At 51.0% G+C, this 25,709-nt stretch overlaps 2 protein-coding genes across 4 annotated transcripts; both read left to right on the top strand.

Moving 5' to 3' along the window:
* The first annotated feature begins 33 nt into the window (after positions 1-33).
* Positions 34-19,603, top strand: KLHL12 (kelch like family member 12). Of its 2 annotated transcripts, XR_013958348.1 has the most exons (13): positions 35-69; positions 317-514; positions 5,446-5,599; positions 6,383-6,600; positions 9,100-9,249; positions 11,071-11,185; positions 12,692-12,798; positions 13,682-13,877; positions 14,607-14,765; positions 16,116-16,214; positions 17,719-17,905; positions 18,239-19,265; positions 19,361-19,603. XR_013958348.1 is itself a non-coding variant. In XM_080632880.1 (12 exons), the coding sequence occupies exons 2-12, from the start codon at positions 329-331 to the stop codon at positions 18,363-18,365; spliced, it is 1,698 nt and encodes a 565-aa protein (XP_080489006.1). In that variant the 5' UTR covers positions 34-69; positions 317-328; the 3' UTR covers positions 18,366-19,603. The 2 variants fall into 2 exon arrangements, 1 of the variants encoding a protein (XP_080489006.1); XM_080632880.1 differs by having other exon boundaries at positions 34-69; positions 18,239-19,603.
* A 1,060-nt stretch (positions 19,604-20,663) lies between these two features.
* RABIF (RAB interacting factor) lies at positions 20,664-23,689 on the top strand (the record flags this gene model as incomplete). 2 transcript variants are annotated; one of them, XR_013958347.1, is made up of 3 exons in its annotated part: positions 20,664-20,870; positions 20,957-21,973; positions 22,997-23,689. XR_013958347.1 is itself a non-coding variant. In XM_080632859.1 (2 exons), 2 exons carry the CDS (start codon positions 20,664-20,666, stop codon positions 21,194-21,196), a joined length of 447 nt encoding a protein of 148 aa, XP_080488985.1. In that variant the 3' UTR covers positions 21,197-23,689. The 2 variants fall into 2 exon arrangements, 1 of the variants encoding a protein (XP_080488985.1); XM_080632859.1 differs by having other exon boundaries at positions 20,957-23,689.
* Positions 23,690-25,709: the final 2,020 nt, after the last annotated feature.

The raw sequence follows: 25,709 nt of genomic DNA, 5'->3' as shown, positions 1-25,709 counted from the left end.
CGCCGCGCGGGGAGAGGGAAAGGAGGGGGGGGAGGCGAGGTGCGCGGGCCTGGACTTTTCCCCGCTGCGGTGAGTGCGGCCGAACCGAACCGAACCGGGCCGGACGGGACCGGGCCGGGCCTGGAAGGGCGGGGCGGGCCCTGCCCCGTGTCCGGCGGGGAAGCGGGGCCGCCGGGCTGTGAGTGGCCTGTGGCCGCCGGCGTGGGGCGGGGGCGACCCGGGCGGGGCAGGGAGAGAGGGAGTGGCGGTGGGCGGGCGCCCCCTGGCGGCGCGGAGGGCGGGCCGTGACATGTGGCCGTGCTGGCTGTGCCCGCAGGTGCCGGGCGCCATGGCCCCCCCCAAGGACATCATGACCAACTCGCACGCCAAGTCCATCCTCAACGCCATGAACGCCCTGAGGAAGAGCAACACGCTCTGCGATGTCACCCTGCGCGTGGAGCACAAGGACTTCCCGGCCCACCGCATCGTCCTGGCCGCCTGCAGCGACTACTTCTGCGCCATGTTCACCAGCGAGGTCGGTGCGCCCCGAGCCCGGGCTCTGCCGGCCCTGGGCGCTTCGCGGGTGGAGGAGGGAGCGCTGCCCCCTGCTCGGGCTGCTCAGCAGCTGGGCCCAGGGCCCCTCAAGGTGATCCTGGAGCCTTCTGGATGCTCCCGTGGTGGCCCTGGATCCCCCCATTGTGGCTCTGGGTCTCTTTGGAGCTGCTCGTGCCCCTCGCAGTGGCCCTGGAGCCCTCTGGATCCTCGTGGCCCTGAAGCCCCTCGCAGTGTTGTAGGTCTCCTCATGGCAGCCCTTTATCATGGCATGGTGGGAGTCGGAGGCTGCAGTTGGGACCGTGGTCCTGAGTCATTGTGCGTGACCAACCTGTGCACCAGAGAGCTGCCAGGCTGAGCTGGCAAACCAGAAGGCTCTGAATCATTCGCTGGTTTGATTTCCTACTGGTGGGTTATGGTCTTCATGCTTCTGGGCATCTCTCTGACCAAGGGCACCAGCAGCGGCATGTGTCTTAGGCAGGCTGGTAACGTAAGGTAGCCCTTTAAAACTGAAATGGAGGGTATTTAACTGATGCTCTGATCTCTGTTTCGCACTGGCTGATCAGCTGGTACGTGATGGGTTGTGCTGCTGCTCTTGCAAAGAGGATGCAACCTCGAGCGCTGGGGTTGGGGCTGAGCCTTAAGCCCCGGTTGCTGTACTCCTTGCACATCCTGCATGCTGCTATTCTGAATCACTGGAAGGTAATATTCGTGTTGTTAAATATGAGATGCTTTGCCTGGCTTTGCCTTGTATAAGCTTGAATCAGACCTCGTGGCTTTTTCTTGCAGAAGTTGCTTTTTCTTTATCGTAGCAACTTCCCCATTAGCAGGGAGAAAAATTACTAAGTCGCTCAAAGGTCCTAAAGACCTCTTTGCTAGCCCAGTAGTCCTTGCAGGAGAGGGTAATTCTCTGTTTTATCCAGCAATGCCCACTGATGGCAGAGCTGTCTGTGTGCCCACATCTTTCAGTGCTGCGTCGGGTGAGCAGGTTTTTATAGTCCTGTGCAAAGCAACCAAGACCAGACATTTGTGGAGTGCCCACGGGGCAGTGTGGTTTATGTCCATGTTCCATGAAGTTTGTACATTTGGTCAGGTTTACGCACTTTCCCAGCATAAAGGAAATGTAATTATAAAATACACAAAGCAAATTCCGTCCCTGGAGGCTGAAGGTCTCTGTTTGCCACTAGCCTCAAGGTGCACAGCAGTATCGCAGACGGGCTCTGCTTCTTTATGTTGGCCTCTATGTTCCTGTCAATGCTTTTGACTTCCTGGATATTGTTTAGGCAGTCTGCAGAGATCCAGTCACCCTGTGAGCTACAGGACGTTCTTTGTGGCTGCTAACAAAGGCTGAGGATTGGTATACTCTGGTACCCTCTCTAAGCTGAGATCATCTCTCCTTCCTTCTTTATACTTTCATTTGAACTGTAATGTTACAGTGACCTTAATTAATAGATGCAATTCTTCCTAGAAAAAGAAGTGCATCTGGTGTCCAGGGGGCATGATTGCTCGATCTCATGCTCCCAAATCGCCACTGCTTTAAGGGTTTTCCTTCTTTTGGTTTGCGTTTGTTCCAGATTCATTGGGTTGGTTTTGTGTGGAAACCCCAAGTGACAAAGCTGCCAAGGGGCACACACAATTCCTGTTTGTGGGAGAGTGGCCTTTCCAGGAAATGACAGCTTGGTAAGCCCCAAAGTGGACCTGCTTCCCGTGTGTGTCAGCAACAAGTATGTTGGTGAGCGCAGTGGAACAGCACCCAGACACGTGTGGGTACAGAGTGGTTTTGGCCATGGCTGTAACTCATGAGGGAGCTCCAAATGCCATGTTGCAGAAGGGACTAACAGTGGGTAAGGGCTTCCTTTGCGTTTCATTGCTCACCTCCTGTGAATCTGGGGTTACCTGGCTAGGTGCAGTGTGTGGGTTTTGCCAGCCTTGGGCTGCACAAGGCTTTGTTCAGAGCTGATCCCTGGGTTATACCTGATGTTGTTCATCTGTGCATGGCCGGTGTAGCACTGAGACTGTCATCAGAGATCATCATCATAAAGAGCTGTGTTTGCCAGTCCATTTGCCTCTTGTTCCCTTTCCTTCTCTCACCTCTAACTTTGACATTTACTTTAAAGTTCTTGGTCTGTAGTATGTAGTAATACTTAGTATTAATTTCTTCCCATTTTCTGTTCCCGTTTTCCACCAGTCCCCTGTTGAATCCCTGGCTTCTGGCAACGCCTTCCCCTGCCACTCTGCCAAGTGGTGTGGGCAAACTGAAACACCCATCAGCGTTACCTACAAGGCTCTTCCTTGTAGTGAAAACTGAAGAGCAGTTTTAGCACATGCTCCCCTGGATCCTAGTTGTACATTGGCGTTTCTGTCTTGGGACAGGTTAGCATTAATTCAGGATGTGTTAAGAGCTCATCATTGGCTCCACCTCAGAAATAAATCAGTCTTTTCTTGGAGGATATGTTCTAGAAATAGGAGTTTTTTCCCCCTGGAGCATGGAGAAATAGTCATTCTGAAAACCAACAACTTCTGTTTCCAGGTTCTTACAGGGTCATCTTCACTGTACTGTGATCGTCTTCAGAATGCGGGGAGACACATACTAGCACTGTCATGCCAGCATTTGTCTTCCCCCATAGGTGAGCAGAAATTGGAGGAGTTTATTGCAATCTATTTGAGTATCTGCATTAGTGAAGGCAAAACCAGGAATTAGCCTTGGATAAGAAAGAGGTTCCAAAATGTTGTGGCCATTCTCCTGCAGAGTGAACTGCGTGATTTATGGATGGGAGACAGCAACATGATGGTTCACAGCAGAGCTGTGACCTGCAGCCCCTGTTGTAAGGCTTTCACCAGCTTAGGCATCCTGGGGTAAAACTCCTGAGGTCTCCAAGTGACTCTCCCTAATGAGGGAATGTGTTTCCCTGGATGCTCCTGTTGATTTTTGGATCTGTAGTGCTGCATGCTTTTTATGACATGTTAGGAATGTGCTTGCATTAGGGAGTATCAGCTCCTCACTGCTTTACTTCCTACTGGTTAGCAGAACTCTAATATTAAACAGCAAAGGGGGAAGGAGATCTGAAATTCTACCAGCAGAGATTCTGTCCTGTCAATAGATGTTTGGAACTTCTTATCCTCTTTCTTCTAAGTATGTATGGTCTAATTCTCCATTTGCTTGTTGGAATCATACAAACATCTTATCTGAACAGTTCTCACCTTTGGTGACCCAGGGAAGTTGTGAATGCTCCATCCCTGGCGGTGTCCAAGGCCGGGTTGGACAGAGCCTTGGGAGACATGGTTTAGTGTGAGGTGTCCCTGCCCATGGCAGGGGGGTTGGAACTGGATGATCTTAAGGTCCTTTCCAACCTGAACTATTCTATGATTCTATGACATCTGTGTCCTTTATTTGTTGTACCAAACAGCTTAGTCTTGCTTTGGGAATGTTTTGTGTAGCCCAAGTTAGGAACTCGTTTTAGCTTCTCAATGCAATGCATGGCTTGTCATACAGCAGGTCAGACAAGGTAATTTGCTGTTCCTTCCTGACTGTGGATGCCATAAAGTTTGTTCATTGTGTCAATAGACTTGAAAGGCCTCTTCCCTCAGATTACTTTGGGTATCACCGTTCCTCCCTGTGTTTCTCTGCTGTGAAGTGTACCTCTCTGCATGATGGAAATGGCTCTGTCTCAGCAGAGACATTTCTTCCCTTCTGCTGCTGTGTCATCAAATGCCTCTACAGAAATATCCTTGATTGCTCTTATTTTCAGTGCTTCTGTTACCTCCTTTTTCCCCAACTGTGGCAAATTCTAGGCCAAGCGATCATGCTTTGATCATACTTTCTGTTCACTGAGTCTCTGCTCAACCTGCCTGTAACCAGCTTCAGGCTCATTCTTGGCAAGGAAAGTCATGGGCTTTCATCTGAATTGTGCTTGCGCTGATACTTCTTCAAAAGTCATGGGGCAAAAAGGTTGGTTTTGCAGCGTGCTGAATGGAGACCTCCTTCTGTCGAGCTCCATTCCTGCTGCCAAGCTTGCAGCCCTGTGGAGGGTGTGATTAATGAGTCCACCTGCGAGCCCATTGTTCATGAACCATCAGAAGCCGTGCCAGCAGCTTCGTGATGGATGCGTTGAACCACAAACCCAATGCTTTATGAAAGACAGTCTCAGTTCTGGACCTATAGAGGTGCACATTTGGTGACTTGGCAGAATTTACTGTTCCCAAGGATTGATCACTGAGATGGTAACGTTCCTTGGGGAATAAAAATAATACCCTCAAATGTTGTATTTTAGAGGTGATAAAATGGTCAGGGGAGAGCGGCAGGGTTGTGGAAGTACCATCGCTGTATGTACTAACATTTCACTTTCTGATGTTCAAGCTAAACCTAAATTTAACCTTTAACTCTGAATTCTCTGGTCTATAATACCCATTCTTTTTAGCAGCCTTCACCATAAGCTTGAAGGATGGATCAGGAATTGAAGAGCTAGGAAAGATTTCTATTTGGTTTGGTTTTTACAGTGGAGTGGTGAAGCGAGGACTCCATGTGCAGCGTGTCAGACACATCCAGCCCAGGGAGGAATTGCCCTGGACAGTTCCTTGTAGTAAAGCTTGGAGTTACTGTGTGGAGGAGAGAGTTCAGTTGTCTTACACACATGGCACATGTAATTTCTGCTGTCTCGAATCTCAGCTTGCTCATTTTACGATGCAGTTTGGCTGCCCTTCCAATCCATAATGAACTTGATCTCTTTTACCCTCTAAGTGAGTTCTGTAGGGAAATTCCCTCCTCCTTATTCTTTCAGTGAGCCCAAGAAGACAAAGGACAAATCTCTGTTGAAAGCCCCCTGATAGATCACATTTTTTAACCACTGCTGAGCATTGTTGGCTTTTTGACCACATTCCTGAAAAATAAACCTCTGTCTCCCTTCTGATTTACAGCTCTCAGAGAAAGATAAGCCCTATGTGGATATCCAGGGCCTGACAGCCTCCACCATGGAAATCCTGCTGGACTTCGTATATACAGAAACTGTTCACGTGACAGTAGAAAACGTCCAAGAGCTGCTCCCGGCGGCATGTCTGCTCCAGCTGAAAGGTAATTTCCAAGGATCAGCACAAATTGCACACAGTTGGTGCTGTTTAGAGATCTGCTTTGTCTGACCTTCTGGAAATGGAAGGCAGATTGTGGGTGGCGTGATATTTATAAACGCTGACGTCAAACGTGGTCTGTTGTCTTGTGCGCTGTGGTCTCTTTGGTAGAGGAGCTGACTTGGGTGGAAAAAGAAGAGGATAAAACAGGTTATTGTTTCATGCTTTGGGATACTGTGTTTCTGCATGAGAATTCCCAGGAGGAATTGTGGGCTGTATAGCACATAAATGTTACAGCTCAATCAACTTAAAATAATAAGCAAATCCTAGATGTCATTTGACCTGCCGTCATGGTATGTCTGGGTTGTTAACAAACTGGTTGATGTCATTGCACGTGCACCTATGGAGATATCCCACACAAGTATCCCAAATCCCAGGCAACTCTCAAAAAGACATTGGAGAAAACCTAGAAATCTGGTGGCCGTATCCACTGACATTCCATGGGGTTTGTTTAGAAGCCATGAAGCTGAGTACAACTGACATTTGAGGCTTTTCCTAATACCAGATTTAGTTAAGCTTTGCGTTCAATAGAACAGCCAGAGATGAAACCAGCCCTGGCACGTGGTCCCTCCAAAGGAACATTTGCATATGTGTTTTTGTAGTGGTTTTAAGCTTGTTATTTGAGTTGGATTTTCATTCTTGTTTAGAACTTTCTTTTCTGAAGCCCTTTCCAAAGCAGTGGATTGGGAGTAAGCATGCAGTGCTCATTCACCCCTCCAATTTTCCGTAGGTGTGAAACAAGCTTGCTGTGAGTTTCTAGAAAGCCAGCTGGATCCATCAAATTGTTTGGGCATTCGGGATTTTGCTGAGACACACAATTGTGTTGATCTAATGCAAGCTGCAGAGGTCTTCAGCCAGAAACATTTTCCAGAGGTGGTTCAGCACGAAGAGTTTATCCTCTTAAATCAAGAAGAGGTTGAAAAGCTCATCAAGTGTGATGAAATTCAGGTAAAACCTGAACAGTACCATTACTATGCAAAGCATTGAAGTAAAATGTTGAAAGCAGTCAGGAATTAGTCCATGCTCCTCGGGTGGAATTCTCACACAGGTCTTGAATTTGACATTTCATTTCCACAAGCGTTTCTTGCAAGTAAGACATCACAATCAGTCACCTCTGCAGAGCTGTTGTTCCCTTGTCTCCACCTTGCCCTGGAGGGGCTTTCAGAGGTCACAAAGATGTCTCAATGCCTGCATTTCAGAAATACTCCCAAGACTTTACCTTCTATGTGTAGGTCTTTGCATGTGACTCAGCCGCACAAGGAATGCATTTGTCATCCCAGGTATTCGGGTGTCCTCTGCTTTTACAGCAGCAGAATGCGTGATGGCACCAGCTCCTCTGGCTCTTCAGGAAGTTAGATGCAGATTTAGTTCCTTCCAAGTTGGTTTCTGGAGGATTTTCTCTTTGGCTGGAACCTGTCGAATGCTTTTTTCAGATTTCTTATGAATAAATTGAACATTCCTTGGGAATGGGGAGGGGGCTTTTAATTGAGATGGATTTTGTAGAGAGTTGATGTTTGCTTCGCTTCTAAAAGAAGCGATTGGAGCAAACACTGTTCAGAGTTCACAGTTTCATGAACTCTTAGAAGCAAATCAGTGTAAGTGATATCTTTGTGGAATTCCTGAAAAGCCAATGCAGGGGTAGCCAGGAGAGTGTTCCTGATGCATGCCTGGAAAGTCTGCCTTGAAAGTGGCCTTCAGCCAAGCTGACATCCTCTTGTTAATAAACCTGCTTGAGAAAGAGCATATGAGAGAGCAGTGAAAGACCCTGGCGCAGGCTGAGGTCAGCAGTGGAGGAAGGCTGAGTGTGTTTGGGGCTTAACAAGCCACAGCTTTAATGCTGTGAAGGTTTGAGCTTGTGTGGGTTGTGCTGAGTCCTGACGTAACACTTCTGGACAGTGCAGGGGAAATAATGGGGAGCTTCAGAACAACCCAGCCAAACTGATGGGATGATCTGCACAGGCAAAGGAGAATCCATTGTGGATTGGAAGGACTGAACCAGGCCTTGCAGGCACCCCGTGAGGTGTGCATTCCTTGTAGTGCCTTAGCTGTTGCTGTGGCAGTGCAGAGGTGATGTGCTGTGTCAGAGGGTACTGAGGGAGCACCCTCGCAAAATGCCCTGGCTGGTTGAGAACTGTAGTGGCAGGTCCTGATGGGGACCCTGTGTTTAGTGTTCCATATCGTGTATCAGAAAAGAAATGACTTCATGAGCAACAAAACCATGAAGTATGTCAGAGAACAGTTCAGGAGGGAATAAAACAATGTGGGATTATTGCATGTAAGGAGGAAGTGGGGGAAATGGGAAATACTAAAGAACTCTGCTCTCCTTTTGTGAGCTCTAATTGTCCTTTCCTTGTAATTCAGATAGAAAGAGGCCATTTCAGATTACACTGTAACAAATATAAATCAATGGCTTGGAAGAACTGTCTTCCGTAATTAACTTCTGTGGCTCCCTGCGTCAGAACTTTCTGCAACAGACAGCTTCAAACTGAACCTCAGAGGGGACCAGTCATGTATTGGTGGGAAGGCTCGATCCTCTTATTACAGTATTTCCTTTTACTTCATATTTAATAGCAGTTAACAGACCTCATGATAATAAATTCATGGCTCATTTGCTTTTACGTTGAGTGATCTGAGGATGTGCAAAAAGAAAACCAAGCCTAAATAATACATTAGAGAGCTTCTTACAGGTTTTAGCTCTCGGTATTCACAGCGGTTCTCTAAAAGCATCAGATTGAGATGGTTTAGTCAATGTGATCCCTGACCGTGCTGTAAGCACCAGCATGTGCTGGTCCTAAATGGAGAAAGAAATAAACTAGTCACAGAATAAAATGAACAGGAGAAATAAACAGTAGTGTTCGTGCCCTGGGGTTCTCCCCTCTGTAATCCAGTTGTTTATGGTTCCTTAAATGTGGATTAAATATTAAAGAAGCCTCAAACCTAAAGTCAACGGGGATGGCTCGGGCCTTAAAGGGGCAGTGTGAGGGCATGGGGCTGCAGGGCAAGCAAGACCCTGCTCCATATAAATGAACCGTGACTCTGATCATCTTTATGGTAGAACTTTGCTTTGTGCAGGACCATAGCTCTGCTCCACTGAGAGCTCAGGGGAGCTGCCCTGTGAGTTACTGCGCTCCCTCAGCAGTGAGTGGTGGCTCCCAGCTTCTGGCTCTGCTGCATACAGACCATGCAGCTCACGTCTGTGGCACTCGTGCTGCCAGCCATAGATTTGGGCTGTAGGAAAAAAATGCAGTTTTAAGGAAAAGAAAATGGGGGAATTTCATAGGGATTGTAAATGCAGCTCATGGGAATTCCCACAACAGACTCTTCCTTGAAACGTCATGCTCTCTTGCTAGCCGTGAAGTAGCATCAGCAGCCTGGAAGCTGTCAGGTCCGTGGCAGCAGCTGAAGTACTGCCCTGCAGTCTGATCAGAGTGTGCCTCCTCTTCCCAGGTGGACTCTGAAGAGCCGGTTTTTGAGGCAGTTATCAACTGGGTGAAGCACTCGAAAAAGGAGCGGGAGGCGTCGCTGCCGGAGCTGCTGCAGTACGTGCGAATGCCGCTGCTCACCCCCCGCTACATCACAGACGTCATCGACACCGAGGTACCCGCGCCCAGGCACAGAGCAGCATCCGCGCGTCATTGCCGTGCTCCCTGGTTAGGCTCCTGCTGTCCTGACAGAACGTGTAGAAGCTGCTTTCTCCACTGATGCTTTTTGATGCTGGCACTATGGAGTTGTCGCTTTCAGCTGGAGTGCCCACTGGTTTGCTGTTTGCTGTGCTAGCAGTTGCAGCAGCCTGGTTTTTAGCTGGGAGGGTGCCTCATCCAGAGCAATTAGGTGTCTCCTCTGATATCTGTAGCATCTTTCTGTTGTCATCCCTTATAGTTTCTAACAAGTGCTTTCTGCCCTTTATTCACAAGTGCTAGCAGGTCTCCTTCTCTAGGCTGAAAGCTGTTGGCATGCGATCCTGGGGAGGAATCAGGAGGTGGTTTAGGTCATCAGGAGTTGGTTTAGGTGCAGATGGCATGTACCTTTGAATGAGGACAGCAGCTAAGGCCCAGGGCCAGCACACAGCTAAGAGCCATATCTAATACTGCTTCTTTGTGGGGCTGGGGTGTTGCAGGGGCAAACCAAAATGTAGATGATGGTAAGAGATAATGAAGCTTTTGCAATCGAAATTTAACTCCAAACAGGAAATGATGCTGGCCCTGTGCAGGGTTTGGCAGGAAGGCATGGGGAAGTTCAAACCAGCATTCTGTTTCGATGGTGATGTGAGGTAATCAGTGGTTACTAGCCCTTGTCAGCTGACAAGTGCTGGATGTTCAATGACAGACTTCTCTACATAGAGAAATGGCTGATTTAGTAACATTCATCTCAATTGTGATGGCCTTTTCAGGTGTTCTTAAATAAGAGCAGCTAACAGGCCGTCAAGTTCTGCTAGGGCTAAAATGTGTTTAATCAGATAGTTACGGTCCACAGTGAACTGAAATTGAAACTAACACAAAAGAGACTGGGGCCAAAACAATTAGATCTGCTCCAAAACCAGCCTGAGATGGTGTGTATATAGGGCCTCAGCTTGCTTAGTGCATGCGATGGCCTCTGCAGCCTGGAAGTGACACACACTGGTGGGACACCGTCATCTCAGGACAGCACAGAGAGGAGTGTTGGCCCCGTATGGCGTCATCTGCTCTGAGCAGCCTGGCTGCCTTGCACAAGCACTGAGAACTTGTGAAAATAGATCTTAACTTACTCCAGCAGCCACATATAGCACCAAACACCCGAAGGGGACTGAACACTGCACATTCAGGGGAGGTTGGTCCAGGTCCTCAGCCAGGAAGGGAATTACATGGCATTACACAGGGAGATGAGCCTGTCCTTTGGCTGCAGTGCCCCCAGCTTGTTTAAAAGAAGACCTTACTGCTGCAGTTGTTGCTTCATAGTTACACTTCCCATGTGCCCATGGATCAAGCTAATACATCCAGCTGAACTGCTTCATGGTGCTGTGCTCCTTGTTTCTTCTTTGATGGCAGGTATATACTGAGAGTTGATTATGTGGGGCACATCCAGCCAAGCTGATTTCAGGTGTGGTTTCACTGCCAGTCCTCCTTTTCAGGCGTACTTCTACTGGCTTTAAATGTAGCAGAAGTGGCTTTTCCTTCGTTTTCCAGTATAGTTATTTTCAATATGGAACCTGCAGTGCCAGACTTTGTGTGAGAATTGACCCATAACTTTTCAGCTGCAGTCCAGTCTTCAGTTGTCTTTGCATTTCACTGCGTGCAGTATTTGCACCATGACACTACCAGCAACAGCCTGCACACAAGTCATTTTTACGCTGTCTGAACTGATGAGAATTGGCTTTAGGACAGCTCTTCTGAGGGATCTTAAAATACCTCCCGTGTACCAGTGACTCATGTTTTTCCGCAGCCGTTCATACGATGCAGTCTGCAGTGCAGAGACCTCGTAGATGAAGCTAAGAAATTTCACCTTCGGCCTGAGCTCCGGAGTCAGATGCAAGGACCTAGGACAAGAGCACGTCTAGGTGAGCGGCAAAGGAGAGGTCACTGGCAAGGTCTGGGGCACTGGCAGGTATTGTGTTCTACGCCACGTCTGGTGCCTTGTGATGGTGCTGAAGTGCTTCGCAGCAGTAACTTGTCAATGCACAGTCCCCAGTGGTACAGAAAGGGGCCTGGAGCAAAGGTCAGAGGTGTGTTTGTTTTCAGAGCACACTTGCTTAGCGGCCGGGTGGGAACTACTTGGTTGCCTTTAATCCCAGGCCTCTGAAATCCCAGTTTCCTGGGTTGCCGGTGCCTCCAGATAGGTCTGTCTCGGTATGCAGCTGCCCAAGAAGTATGGAAAGAGTTTCTTCCTGTCTGTCAGTGTCAGAAACAAAAAGAGCTGTGAGGTGAGAGGCAGCTGTGTTATACTGAAGATTCATTTTCAGCAGAGAATCTGAGAGGAGAAAGCCCAGGGAGGGAGATGGAGAGATGCCTCTTTCCCTGCAGAGGTGCTGCATGTCTCCTGGTTTGGTGGGAACATCCTGCATTGGTTTCAGTGACAGTTCAGCTCAAGCTGTCATTTTAGAAAGACACATTTCGTTTTATTCTAGTTGAAATGCTTCACCTGATAAAGGGGACATCCCAAAACTGGTTTGTTGTTTAACTGTGCAGGTAAAAACTCTGCATCTTAGGTTCATCTTAGGGATTCAGCCCTACCTTTTTTGATTGATTCCATACCATCTGCTATCAGCAATGCTCTCGCCACGCATCACCTATAAACTGACCAAGTTGTGTGTTGACTTGCTATGGGAGAAACTGAAATGACTGCTCTTCAGCTGGCGCAGGGGATCCAGGGGATGCTGATCAGGTTTTACAGCTATGATAGAAGCCTACCTTCAAGGCAGTCATTACAAGGGAAGTTAAAGCTCTTCAGGTCACAAGTGTCATTTAACAGTCACAGAGGAAATAAGAAAAACTCAGGGACCATCTTGGAGAAGAGAAAGGAAAGAGAAGGCCCCTCTGAAATGAAACACATAAGAATCAGCTTGACTGGCTTCTCAGTGAAATGGGGAGCTAAGGTGCCATCTGGTCTGGGTGTCACTTGTAATTGAGGGGGAAAGGCCCTGTTTAGTGAGGAGGCTGCAGGGAAGCAGCCATCCTCCTTCAGCTTTCATGGGATGGGAAGAGGTTTGGGAAAAATGGGGGAAAGAATACAAAAGAAGGTACACCCAAGCCAATGTCAGCACCTAACTTAGCCAGCTTGCCTTCCCAAAGTGCCTCTAATACCCGGAGGAACAGCCCTCGAGCAGAGAGCTCCTAAAACCTGAGTTAGTCCTACTGCCATGCACCCTGGAAGAGTTCTCTTCTTCCTTGCTGAGGACAGAAGTGTCCAAGTGCCCATAGCCAGGTTAGGTGCCTGCTTCAGAGTATTGATGAAACCAGGGATTTAGAGGCAGCTTGTTGCCCCAAGGAAGGATGAGTGTTTCTTCAGGTGATTCCCTTTGGTTGTGAAGGGATTGACTTGACTTTGCTCTCCCTCTTTGCTCTAGGAGCTAATGAAGTCCTGCTTGTGATCGGCGGCTTTGGCAGCCAGCAGTCACCTATTGATGTAGTGGAGAAATACGACCCGAAGACTCAGGAATGGAGTTTCTTGCCAGTAAGGGACCATTTTGGACCACTGCTGGCTCTGCTCAGGCACTGCTTCCATAGCAGCAGCAATGTAACATTCCTCACTGGGCTGTCCTTCGTGTTCTGCTTAGGATTTCTGCCATAAATGCTTTGGAATTGCTGTGGTTTACATAGTGAATGCTGAAACCACGTTTGGAGATTTGCTAAATCAGTTTTGTGTGAGGGGTGGTTGTCATGTTTCTAATCAGATGAGCCTACAGAGAACCACATTTTGTTGTGGGAGTGAGACTTATCATGTTTCTTATTGAAGGGTTGTGAGGCTTTAAGGTTAGCGATAATAATGGAAATGTCACTAGGAATAGGTAAGTTCTTTCAAGCAGGCTGCAGGATCTCTCTGGTCCCATTGTTTCTGAGCATAATGGGGGATAGTATGGAAGAGAGAATTCCTGCCCTGAAGAGTGTTTCGGACTAAATTTAAAATCACCTTTATCTGTGTGAAAGGTGGAGAACTGCTGCTTCTTTAATATGGCTAATCCAGTGTCACTGGGGGGCCCAGAAGTCTGTTAATGTTTTTGGAGGCTAAAAGCTTCAGGTATTCCGAGTCTCCACGTTTTCCTATGAACAGTCTCTGCAGGGAGCCAGTGGGAGGCACACCAGCCTCCAAGATGCATCAAAGATTCAGTAGCAGCATAAATGACATCTAGTGCAGAACATTTCAGTGCAGAGAGGCCTGACCATGAGAAGAGCGCATGGCAGAGGCAGAAGAGGGCAGGCACAGTGGTTAAAGGCTGTTATCCTTTAAACCCAGCGTGCTGTTTGCCTCTGTGGTAGTGGGCTGGGGGAACGGTGCTGCTCTCCCTGCACCCCTGGAATCTCCACTCCTTGACCTTTTTGTTCCTTTCCTCTTCCAGAGCATCACCCGTAAGAGGCGCTACGTTGCCACAGTGTCCCTGCACGATCGCATCTATGTGATTGGGGGATACGACGGTCGCTCTCGGCTCAGCTCGGTGGAGTGCTTGGATTACACCTCAGATGAGGATGGTATCTGGTACTCCGTGGCTCCGATGAACGTACGGCGAGGCCTGGCAGGAGCCACCACCCTTGGAGGTACGTCCTGGTCACCAGACTGATAGGGCAGCCCAGCCTGTGCGGTTCTCGTCCTGAAAGGCCCTGAGCTGGTACATGCACAGTGGGCTGGCTCCGAGGGAGGAGGTGAGTCTGAAATGCTCATCAGTTGGAGGAGCAGTAGAAGTGGAAAACTTGCCCACGTATCCTGGGAGGAGCTCTGCCTCTGCTTCGTTCTTACGGCGTGTCTGTGCATCGAGGGAAGGGAACGCTGTGATTATGGAGTGGGGAGCTCTCGGGGTGGTTGACAGTGTCGTGTATTACTTGAGCACAGGACACCGAGTACAGCAGTAACCATCCAGCACCCGAGAGGGGCTGAAACTGGAGCATCTGCAGGGAAGGGTTCTTAGGGCTCTGGGGAGGTGCTGACGTGACGATAGCAATAGGCAGGGTTTGGCCATGGCAGTGTTTCAGTGGGTTCTGAGGCATGAAAAATCTAACTGGGGGGGTGCACATTCTCTTTCATCATTAGAAAGAAGCAGATTTAAGGGCCAGATGGGTTTGTTGTTTGTTGGGCCTGTGAGCAGGCTAATGCAGTGAGCTAGGGTGGGGAGTCTGGGTTTGCCTGGGCTCCAAATGTGCCAAGATCTGAAGGTGGTCCTGTATTCTGCAGTCCACGGTGTAGTTTTGCTCCATGTGTGGGGGCCTTCTTGCTCCATGTGCATGTTTGCTGCTTGACTCGCTGAGTCCGACCCCTGTGCACCGTTGCAGACATGATCTATGTTTCCGGTGGGTTTGACGGCAGCCGGCGGCACACCAGTATGGAACGGTACGACCCGAACATCGATCAGTGGAGTATGCTGGGAGACATGCAGACAGCACGGGAAGGTGCGGGGCTTGTTGTAGCTAACGGAGTTATCTACTGCCTCGGTAGGTACCCGCAGGGCCTCTGGGCATTCTGCAAACACTTGCTGTGACCGTACAGTGCTGTCTGTGGTGTCATGTGCAGGTTAGAAGAGAAGGTTTGAACTGACACAGCTCTGTCAGGGCATGCAGCCTGTTCTCACTGTTGCCATCGCAATGGCTTAGACTGGAGCTGCCATATACCTGCAGTAAATGCTGTCAGAAGCAAATGGGACACAATCAGCCTACATTTGAGGGGCAGCGGGAGGATGAGCAGTGCCAGCTGAGGTTTGCATGGACTGGGCAGTGGCTAAAATCATACAGTCATAAAATGGTTTGGGTTGGAAAGGACCTTAAGATCATCCAGTTCCAACCCCCTGCCATGGGCAGGGATGCCTCCCACCAGACCATGTCACTTTGTCCAACCTGGCCTTGAACACTGCCAGGGATGGGGCAGCCACAGCTTCTCTGGGCACCCTGTGCCAGCGCCTCAGCACCCTCACAGGGAAGAGCTTCTGCCTTATACCTAACCTGAACTTCCGCTGTTTAAGCTTAATGCCCTAGAGATGAAGCCACAGGACAGAGGGTGCATTTGATCCACACAAAGCAATGGCAGCTGTAATGTTCCAGATCTATATCCTGAACCATACATTATCCTTTCTCCTTTCTGTAGCACTTGTTTCATTTGCAGAGGCCCACACCAGCTGTGAACACAGAGTGCTAGAGGGCAAATCACTCTGAAGGTACACCCTCTGGGCCCAGTGCTGTGCCCACATTTATTGCAGCCCTGTTCCTGGGGAATCATTACGGATATTGGACACTCGTTTATGGGGTTTACTTCCCTCTCCGAAATTGCTCTTGCTCATGCTGTCCCCAAGGCAAATGACAGCATGGGGGACATCTTTTGTCCCCCACGCTGGAGGACTTTTGCTGAAGCTGCACGAAGAGATTTGTTGGTATCCTCTTGTGAAATAGCTCTTTGAGACATCCCAGCCTATACCATGGAGCCTTCTGGCATCAGCTGGCGGCTGCAGCACAGACCCTGAGCCAGCACCAGGTCTGGAAGCTGAACATCTGCTTTAGCAGGACAGCATCGACACTGGCACCAGCACGGTGCTGACCTGGTTGTACTGGTGTGGAGAGTGATGCTTTGCCCAGCATGGCTGGGGCAGTGCAGGGGCAGAGCTCGCTCTGTGCTGGCTCCAGTCTGGCACTGCAAGCTGCAGGGCTCCCTTTGCTCTGCCAGCCCCAGCACGCTGTGGGTTGCACTGGTTGCAGTGCAATGCTGTGCTCAGGAGGAACCGGTGTTACTGCTCTCTACACAGAAAACATTGCCCAGAAGCCAGGCCCATGGTTTGCTCCTGTATTTTGTTTCAGGGGGTTACGATGGGCTGAACATACTGAATTCTGTCGAGAGGTACGATCCCCACACTGGACACTGGACAAATGTCACCCCAATGGCCACTAAGCGCTCAGGTAAGAGCTTGAGGTCAAAATGGTTTGTGTTGTGCTGAGGAAGCTTGTGCTGGTTTGTTCTGCTGCCCTGGAGGACGTTGACTGCTCCAAAGGGTGCTTTGGCTTTGAGAAGGGGTGATTTTAGGGCATGACTTATCTTCCCAAGAGAAAAAGCTGATTTTCGTATGTCTGAAGTCTCCATCCCCTCCTGCTAAGATGCGCATAGAGGAATGTGTTTGTGGGTTTATAGGTTACAGGGAGGGAGAGGAAGTCCTGTGTGACTTCCATAACTAGGAACGGTGCCCAGCGTGGCGAAACACCAGCAAGGCACAAACTACAGACCATAGTGCAAGATAATGGGATGGTCTGAGTCGGTTCTCGTCAGCTCTTGTTTCTCTTCATCTCTTAGGGCAGGTTCTGGAGGTAGGCCATCCCTCAGAAACCTTGGCCATGCTGCACTGCTAGATCCGACTTCCCTCCTTAGGCATTGGTCTTGTCTCTTCTTTCAGCCAAAGTCTTCCTCTCTGAAGCTGTCAGAGAGCTCGCTGGGACAGCCTGGCTGTTCCCAGCTGGTTTGGTGCTCTCAGCAAGAACAGGCAGTGAAGGTGAGGTTGTGTTTAGTGGAACAGAAAGTCTCTTACACCTTGTTTATAAAAGCAACAGATCAATGCCCAAGAGCTGCAGAGCATCTGGCTTGTTTCCTTCGGGATATTCATCAGTGCAATAGTTACACATTGGTGGTAACAGCTTGACAGGGTTTGCTCTGCTCTTGAGATGTAGGTCAAAACAGCAGCTGGTGTTGGCAGGAGCACCCAAGGCCATTAAGTGCCTTGTTCTCTCACTGTGTTCTTTGGTGCTTTACCTGAAGGGAGCTGCAGATGAGGAGCAGAGGCTGGTGGGGGCTTATTTGCTGCTGTTGTCATCAATTCCCAGCTGTATTATTCATTGCTGTTAGTGTGAGAACAGCTGCTCAGACAGATGGTTCAGCTACTTCCATCTCTGTGACTGCAATAGGCACCAGTTTTCAGTTCCCTGCCTTCCAGAGGAGCACTGTCAAAGAAATCCCTCCTGCAGCCCCGCATGGAGCAGTCCTTGCTATGTGCCCTCAAGGGCTGGGTGACACCAGGGAGCCGTGATCACCAGAGAAACCTGTCTCTGTGGTGACAGAGTCCCAGCTGCAGCAGTGAGCTTTGTGCTGGGCTGTTCAGGGAGTAGCTGGGTGGTTTTCAGGCAAGATGAACGCCTCACATTGCCAGTGCTGCCCCAGCTGCAGTGCTCTTCAGTCCCCCCTTATGCCAGAGATTCAGCAGCATTTGGTAGAGCTACAGGGTTTCAGGTGTTGTATTGGAGGCAACAGCAACAGAAGACACTGGGTTATGGCAGCTCTCTTGTGGGAGATAGAAGGAAATGTCCTCTGAAGAGGGAGGAACTGACCCAGTTCATCCTTGCAGCAGTGAGCCCCAGGCCCAGTGCTGCCAGTGTCACTCATGGCCCTGACTGTGCTGCCTTCTCTCTCTGTCTCTAGGGGCTGGAGTGGCTCTGCTGAATGACCACATTTATGTGGTGGGTGGGTTCGATGGGACGGCACATCTCTCCTCTGTGGAAGCCTATAACATTCGCACTGATTCCTGGACCACTGTCACGAGCATGACAACCCCTCGCTGCTACGTGGGGGCCACGGTGCTGCGGGGCCGGCTCTACGCCATCGCTGGGTAAGCGGCTGCCCTGGGCTGGGCTGGGGGGAGATGTCCTGCAGGAGCTTGGGTGACTCTGCCCTGGTCCAGGCTCCTCTCCTCCCATTTCCATTTCAAGCTTTATGAGGGGACACAGCCCAGAGGGACCGTGCCCAACGTGAGCAGGCACTGTGATGGCCCAGCACTGAGACAGGCAGGAGAGCAGCAGCAGACAGCAAAAGGAAGCCTGATGCAGCGGTTTCATTTCAGGCTCTTTCTGTACACAGCTGTCCAGCCTCCCAGGAAGGGCTCTGAATGCCTCAACCTCTTCCTTCTGCAGCATCCCTCACCTGTAACCTTCTGGCCTTGCAGGTATGATGGCAACTCACTGCTGAGCAGCATTGAGTGCTACGATCCCATCATTGACAACTGGGAAGTGGTAACCTCCCTGGGGATGCAGCGCTGTGACGCTGGAGTCTGCGTCCTTCGGGAGAAGTGACCTGGAGGGACCTTGGCAAGAACATGCTGAAAAGTCTCGGCTGGAGGAAGAGTCCAAAGTGGTTTGCAGTGACTGTTCTTGAGAGTTGTGGATGCTGTGGAAATAAGCACCAGAGCAGCAGCGTTCTGTGCTGCTTTTGACTAGAGCATGTGCATAAACGTGTTATCTCAGCAGTCATTCGAAATCGGGGGCTCTGTGTGAAGGTGGTGAAGCAGGTCAGGAGAAGCGGCGCTCTCTGCTGTTCCTGTGGCTAAGTCTATTGGCAGAGCAGAGACGCCCCCAGCCTTGGTGTCAGCCAACCTGGTGAATTGCTTCCAAGGATGTGTACATACAACTGGGTGGTCTCTTCAGCCACTGCAGGACCACACAGGTCCTGTGGTTGCTCTTGGCCATGTGGATGTGTGAGGGTGAACCCAGCTGCTCTTATGTTCTGGCTACAAATCATCTTGTACATACTGAATGTTTAAACGTTGCTCCTCAAGCGCACATCAGTGCAGAGCCAAATTGAGCGAGCGTGTGTAAGTGGGTCCTGCGCTGTAGCTACGTCTGCAGGTTCCTCACAGGTCTGCACACAGAAGGAGTTGCAGATTAAAGCTGTGAACTACTGAGACCCAGAAGCCTGGGGCTGCAGGGGACAGAGGGCAGGGGGAAAGCTCATTGCGTGGTGTAGGAGCAGGTCTGCAGCGTTTGTGCTCTGATCGGGGGCTCAGCAAGGTTCAGCACGTCTTACTTCCCTCAGAAAGCTTGACAGCAGCTACAAAGTGCTGCATTTCCTTGGCAGCAGGAGCCTTGCTGTGCTGTGGCAGTGCCTTTGCTCCCAGCCCTGTGGGGAGGTCACCTTGGAGGGATCAAGGCCCTGAAAGCAGGGACACAATCGCTGCTATCACATGGATTTTGCTGGTGAGCAGGTGGGGTTTGCCTGCGGACAGACTTGTCCAGCACACCCCCATCAGCCTTTCAGTCACGTTCATGGTGTCGATTTTCCTTTCATGCAGGATTGTTCTGCTTCCAGGGCTGTTGTGGAGCGACATCCAGGATTCTCTCCTGCCCTTTGTTCTCAGCTGTTTATTCCCCTGCCTTGGAACTCCACAGCCTCCTACAGGAGCTGTCCTTCGCCTGCCCCGAGTGGGAGCTTCGCTGGAGCCCTCCCTCCTCAGCATGTCCCCTGCCTTGCTGCGTTTCTGGGAGCACGGGCTCCGTGTAGTGCTGCTCGTTGAGCTTACTGGTGACTCCTTGCCTGGGGGACAGGGTGGGATCAGGGACGTAGTAGCATGACTTCATGAAGCACTTTCAGGCACCGCTCTGCCCTTCTGCGTTTGTTCCTATCCCACTCGTGTTCCGTGGTTTGGTTTCCTATGTTTATTTTTTAATGAAGACAGAAAGAATAAAATATTTCCTGAGCCAGTGGGAATTCAGCTTCTGTTCTCTACCTTCAGGCCATTGGTGTCACTGCTGGGTGGAGGGTTTACAAACCCCATGGTAGATCAGGCAGCAGCCTTCAGCTCTACCAACACTGCAGCTTCAGTGTGGAAGTAAAAACAACTCCATCTGTGGAGAGCCACAGCACAAAACCCATCCGGCCTGGATCACCTGCGAACGGGTGGGTGTTGCAGGGTCTGCTTGGGAAGTGTGGCAGCAGAGAGAAGACTGGGATAACAGTCTACAGTGATAACTGGTTAACTGTGATAACATGAGCTCAGCACCAGTGCGGCAGCAGGGCCAGGGCAGGGACTGTGCCCCTGTGCTGGGCACTGGTGAGGCCGCACCTCGAATCCTGTGCTCAGCTCTGGGCCCCTCGCTAAAAGAGAGACATTGAGGGGCTGGAGCGGGGCCAGAGAAGGGCACTGGGGCTGGAGCAGGGCCTGGAGCACAGTGTGATGGGGAAGGGCTGAGGGACCTGGGGGGTTCAGTCTGGAGAAGAGAAGGCTCAGGGGGGACCTGATCGCTCCCTACAAGTGCCTGAGAGGAGGATGGAGCCAGGAGGGGCTGGGCTCTGCTCCCAAGGAACAAGGGATGGGACAAGAGGAACCGGCCTCAGGCTGCGGGTGGTAACGAGGCGCGGGTGCAGCAGGACCCAGGGCAGCACAAAGCCGCTCTGCACTCACCTGGGCACCGGCAGCGCCTCCCGCTCCGCCCGGACCCCGAAAGGCCGCGGCCCGGAGCGGGGGTCAGCGCCGCGGGACACGTGAGGGGCCCGGCCCGCTGCCGACACCGGGCGCCGCGCACGCGCACGGCATCCCCTGACGTCACTGGCCACGCCCCTCGGGTGTTGGCGGCACGCAGCGCGCCTGCGCGGCTATGGCGGCGGCCTGTGCCGGAATGGAGGCAGCGGCGGCGACGGCGGCGCCTCCTCCCTCACCTCCTCCTTCTGCCGCCGCTGCCACCGCCGTACCGGGCTTGGCCGAGCTGGTGTGCGCGCAGGGCCGGAACCTGAAGGCGGTGCTGTGCCAGCGCTGCGGGTCCCGGGTGCTGCTGCCCGGCGCCGCCACCTTCGCCCGCCGTGAGGTACCGGGGTGCGGAGGGGCGGGGTGCGGGGTGGTGATGGCGCCCCCTGCGGGCGGGGCGGTGAGGTGACGCTTTGTCTCTCGCAGCTGCTCCTGCCCGCCATGAGGAAGAAGGCGGCGGCGGCGGCGGGCGGCAGCGGGGATGTGGTGCGGGAGCACTGGCTGGTGCGGGATATGTTCTCCTTCGAGAACGTGGGCTTCACCCGCGACGTGGGCAACGTCAAGTTCCTGGTGTGCGCCGACTGCGAGGCGGGGCCCATCGGCTGGCACTGCCTCGACGACAAGGACAGCTTCTACGTGGCGCTGGAGCGTGTGGCCCACGAGTGACACCGGCGCTGCCCGCGGGCGGGACGGGGGGGATGGACCCGGGCACCCGCCCGGCAGCGGCAGGGCCCTGCAGACTGACCGCGGCGCGGCCACCCCGCTCCTGAGCGAGCACAGCGGCCTGCCCGCATCCACAGGCCCTGAGCCCCCGAGGGAAGGACGGCGCCGATGGAGAGCCCCCATCGCTGCGGGGACACCGGACAGTGACATTTCGCGGGTTGATCGGCCTGCCCTTGGCCACCTCTTCCTTGGGTGGTGGCTGTTTCTCAAACGTGTTCAGATGGGTTTGTGACACAGCCATGGAAATGTGGGCGCTGGCACAAAGGCACGGGGAGGACAGGACTGCTGCATCGGAGCAGCTTAAAGTGTCTGAACTGCAGCCAGAGCAGTTCACAGGGCTAAGGCTGTATCTTCTGTTCATTCGCAGAAGAAATGTCCCCTGCCCTGAACCCTAACGTTTACGTTCTCTAAAACCTCATCCTGCCTGACAGCTGTACTCTGTAACGGTGTATGGCACCTAAAGAGTGTTTAAGGCATTTTAATTAACATCGTGTGCAGCTCTGTTAACTGAGACCTTGGGAATAACATACAAATAGTTTAGAGACATAAAATGTGCAACGTCATCATATTTCCCGGCGGCAGGAATGAAGGGATTCCAGCCTGAAAAGGATTTGAATCATTGGACAAGCAGTGCCCAGAGACTGCGTGTCTTAGTGCTGAAGAATGTCAAAACAGCCATGCAGCTGTTAAACAGAGAACCTGGGAGGAGATTTCTCTTTGGTAAAACAGCTGTAGGAGTAGTGCTGGGGTATTGCGTCCAGTTCTGGTCTCTACCTTTTACTAGGGGCACAAAGCTAATTGCAGATCAAAGGAGGCTGCAGCAGCCGTGTTTCTCACTGTATTTATGTTTTGGTAATTGTGGTCCATTCTCCATTTGCAGCTCCCTGCCCGTGTGAATAATGCAGCAGCTTCCCAGTGATCGCCCTGAGTCAGGCCATGCCTTACTGCAGGAGGTGTAGCAGTACCCCGTTCAATAAACACTGTCAGTACCAATGCCCCTGTAAAGGCACAGCTGGCATTGTGCTGGGATGGTGAAGTTGTTCTTGCCCCAGAATGGAGAGCAGTTGTCCTTAGATTAGCAGTGGTGTTGGCACAGGGCTGTGGCAAGAGCCTTCTTGCTCTGCGACTCAGCTTTGCTGGCAGGGGTCTGTAAGGCAGGCACAGCCCCAGGTAGGTTTTCCAGATGGGCATCTGCAGGGCAGGTGAGGGAGAAACAAATCCTTCCTTCTCCCAGTGCACTTGGAAGTTAATGCCTTAATGCAGAACCCCAAGATGCTGCCTGTTCTGGAGCCGTGCTGTGGGCAGGGGAGGAAGAGAGGCAGCTCCATAGGGTGGAGATTGAGGCTGTCAATGGGTAGGAAGCCAGTCCTGTGCTGTATCCTTGCTGAATGTGTCACATGCACATTTGACATGAAAACTGGGCTCTTTTCTCCTGCCCTCCTTGTCCTTAGCCCTAAGCCCAGTAACTGAACATATCCATCAAGGACATGTACATAGAAGGGCTGGAGAGCTTCCTTTGGGTTCTGCACAGGCACAGCGAAACAGTGGGATCACATTCCTTAAATGTCACATTTCACTTGGATTGTTGTTGTGTCAGGGAAGGTTTTGACCTGTAGCACCTACATTAGAGTCTGTGTTACTCATATGAAATGTGCTGCACAGTAGTTTCTGTTTGAAAACCACTGTGCAGAACAGGTTTGTGGGTATCAGCTTGATTAATGCTGAGTAAATTACACTTCTCAGACACATGGTACACGTGGATTCCTGATACTGGGGAGCAGTCAGTGGGTGGCACTGGGATGGAGCTGAGATGGTGGTGAGAGATCTCTTGTCAAAGGCCTTCACATCATTACTGCAGAGGTTTGACTCCGGTGCAGCATTGCTCAGTGATGGCGGGTAATGAAAACTCTTGCCCTTCAGTGGGCAGATGTGCTGAATGGATGCATCGTCCATTGGATCCAGGTTTGAGTTTTGCTGGCTCTTAAAGTAGGATTGCACAGATGATGGCAATGCCAAGAAGAAATGTACAGTCTGTTGGGAGTCCGTGGGAGGAAGCTTTTGTACCATGAGATCTTGGGATCTTTTAGTCTTGGGTAAGATCTTGGCTTTCTGCAGCTTCGAGAAGCACCTGTGAAGTCCAAGTAGCACCATCAGGGACCTGGTGCTGTTGAAGGGGCAGCCAAGCTGCAGAACTCTGCAGTTCAACTGCTGATGCTCAGGAGCCCCTTCCTGGGTTAATCCATATCCCCAGAGGTGACTGAGAATTATGAGAGGAGGAAGGAAATGGTGGAGAGGAAAAAGGCGACATCAATTGGTGGAATTCCAGCCCAGGCAATTCCATTGGGATGTTACTGAGAGGCAGAATGTCTGCAGTCAGCAAACCACGGCTTGGGGGGGATTGTGCTGTGTGTGCAACAGCAAGGGGAGCATCTAATGAAGCGCTGAACAGTTCTGGTGTTGTGAGAGCTAATAAAAATCTGGATGATCTTACAAATCATCTTTTCACTGCTTCTTATCTACCTGCTACCTGTTCTGTCTGTTCTTATCTAGTGTGTGAAACTTTTCCAGCTGCCTGCAGAAAGGAGGCAAGAGCCAACCTTCAGGTATGGGAAGAGCTGAAACAAGGCCTGTTCGTGCTCATCTTGCAGCCCATCTTTCTTTAGCATCAACAAGAAGAAACCTTTATTTCCACGTGTAGGTTGCTTTAAAATGAATTTGAAAATGGATTTTTTCCACAGAAGTAGTGGCATAAACTACTGGCCCATTTGGTGCTAAGCTGTAGCACTGTCAAGAGGGAATAGTAACAGACCTGCCACCCTTGCGTTGTGTGATCCCGGCCCCAAGGGGGGTGAGGGCTGTGCAGGGCAGGACACAAACCCTCCAACACTTGGGGCCTTGCCTCAGGGCTGCTTTTGGGAGGGGACCAGTAAGACTGATTTTGGCTGTTGCTTCCCAGCTGGGGTTTAAGGCATGCCTGTTTGATTGCTTATAAATAGAAATGTATTTAGGATAGTTAAAACCAGATCTTGCTCCATTCTGACTCAGCTGTTGAGACTGGTTTAGATCCCAAAACTATCATCTGGGCTGAGGCTGGCATTGACACCTCAGGAAACTTCACTTCCCTGCTCTCTTCTCCCCCCCGTAACCCTTCTGAACCCTTTGCTGGGGCTGCTCAGTTTGCTCACTCGGTCTAAAGCTGCTTTTCTCGGGCTGCTGGGTCGACACATGGGACTTGGAGCTCTGCAGCCTGCATGAGATAACCAGGAGGCAATGGCAGGAGGAGGCTGTGAGACCAGCTGAGCTGACCTGGGTAGGGCCCTGGGTAGCCATCCCTTGAAGAGGTGACATTCACACTCCTTCTTCCCTAAATTAAGCACATTTTATTGGAATAGGTCAGTGGTGCTTGGAGCAGGGACTGGAATTCAAGGCTCCTGCCCTCCCCAGGTCCATAAGGCGCAGAAAGAGCCTGGTTTCTGGGCCTGACAACACCCAAGGCCTCTCTCTCTTAACACAAGAAACCTTTGGCAGAGCAGTTAGAACAATATGGGCTTTGAAGCCGGGAGGACTTTGCTGTTTGCGTCTCTGCTGTGTTCCAGAGCTCTGCTGTCGGGCCAGGCCTCATGCAGGCAGCCAGGAGGGCTGGAGGTACATCTTAGTGATACTGCAGCTCCTACATGTGTCTGCAGAACCTGCTGCCACTGCGTGCGGAGACAAGGAGCTTAGCAGGGTTCAGAAAACAGCTATGGATTGACAAAAACAAGGCCAGTTTTGCTAGGAGAGGTATATTTTGGCATTACATCTCCTACATATCCTGCTTTGCTTATTACCCTAAACCCAGCAGCACTTGAGAACAGAACCATTAACTCTGTGAATTGATACCGCCATCAGCACACAGTGTGGGTGTTTGGGAGAAGAGGGGGCTGTCTTCGGTGTATTATGAGTATTCTCTGAAGGTCACTTTACACTCCCTGGCAGGAACAACAAAAGCAGGAGGAAAGGAAACAATAGAGAGGAAATAGCTTTGGGGTACTTCAGTAAATGATGGAGGAAAATGCTTCCCTGCCTCCTCCAAAGCCAGGTTAGGAAGGGCTAAACCCTAGAATCAAAGGAACACTAAACCACCAAGTATTTTGCCTAAAACCACCAAGTATTTTGCAGCTGCTGGGGGACAGGGAAGGAAACCACAGCAGATGAGTGGAACTTGCCATAAAATAAGGGCTTAGATAAAAGGCAGCTTTCTGCTGCTTTTAACCAGCAATTTCTGTTGTGCACTTCAGCAGAACCACTTCTGTGCTGAGTCAGGTTCCTCAAGTGCAGCCGGACTTTTCTGTGTCGATGGGGAAGAGGGAGGTGGTAGCATGGCCCCAGAGGAGTGGGAGAAGCCAAGGCTGTGCTCACAAGAGTGTGCTTCAGAGGATGCGCGTTGGCATCTGAAACTTGACCATGCACAGGGTAA

The sequence above is a fragment of the Psittacula echo genome (assembly GCF_963264785.1).
Source record: "Psittacula echo genome assembly, chromosome: 22".
NCBI classification, from domain to species: Eukaryota; Metazoa; Chordata; class Aves; order Psittaciformes; family Psittacidae; genus Psittacula; species Psittacula echo.
This window is presented reverse-complemented; position numbering and strand designations above follow the sequence as displayed.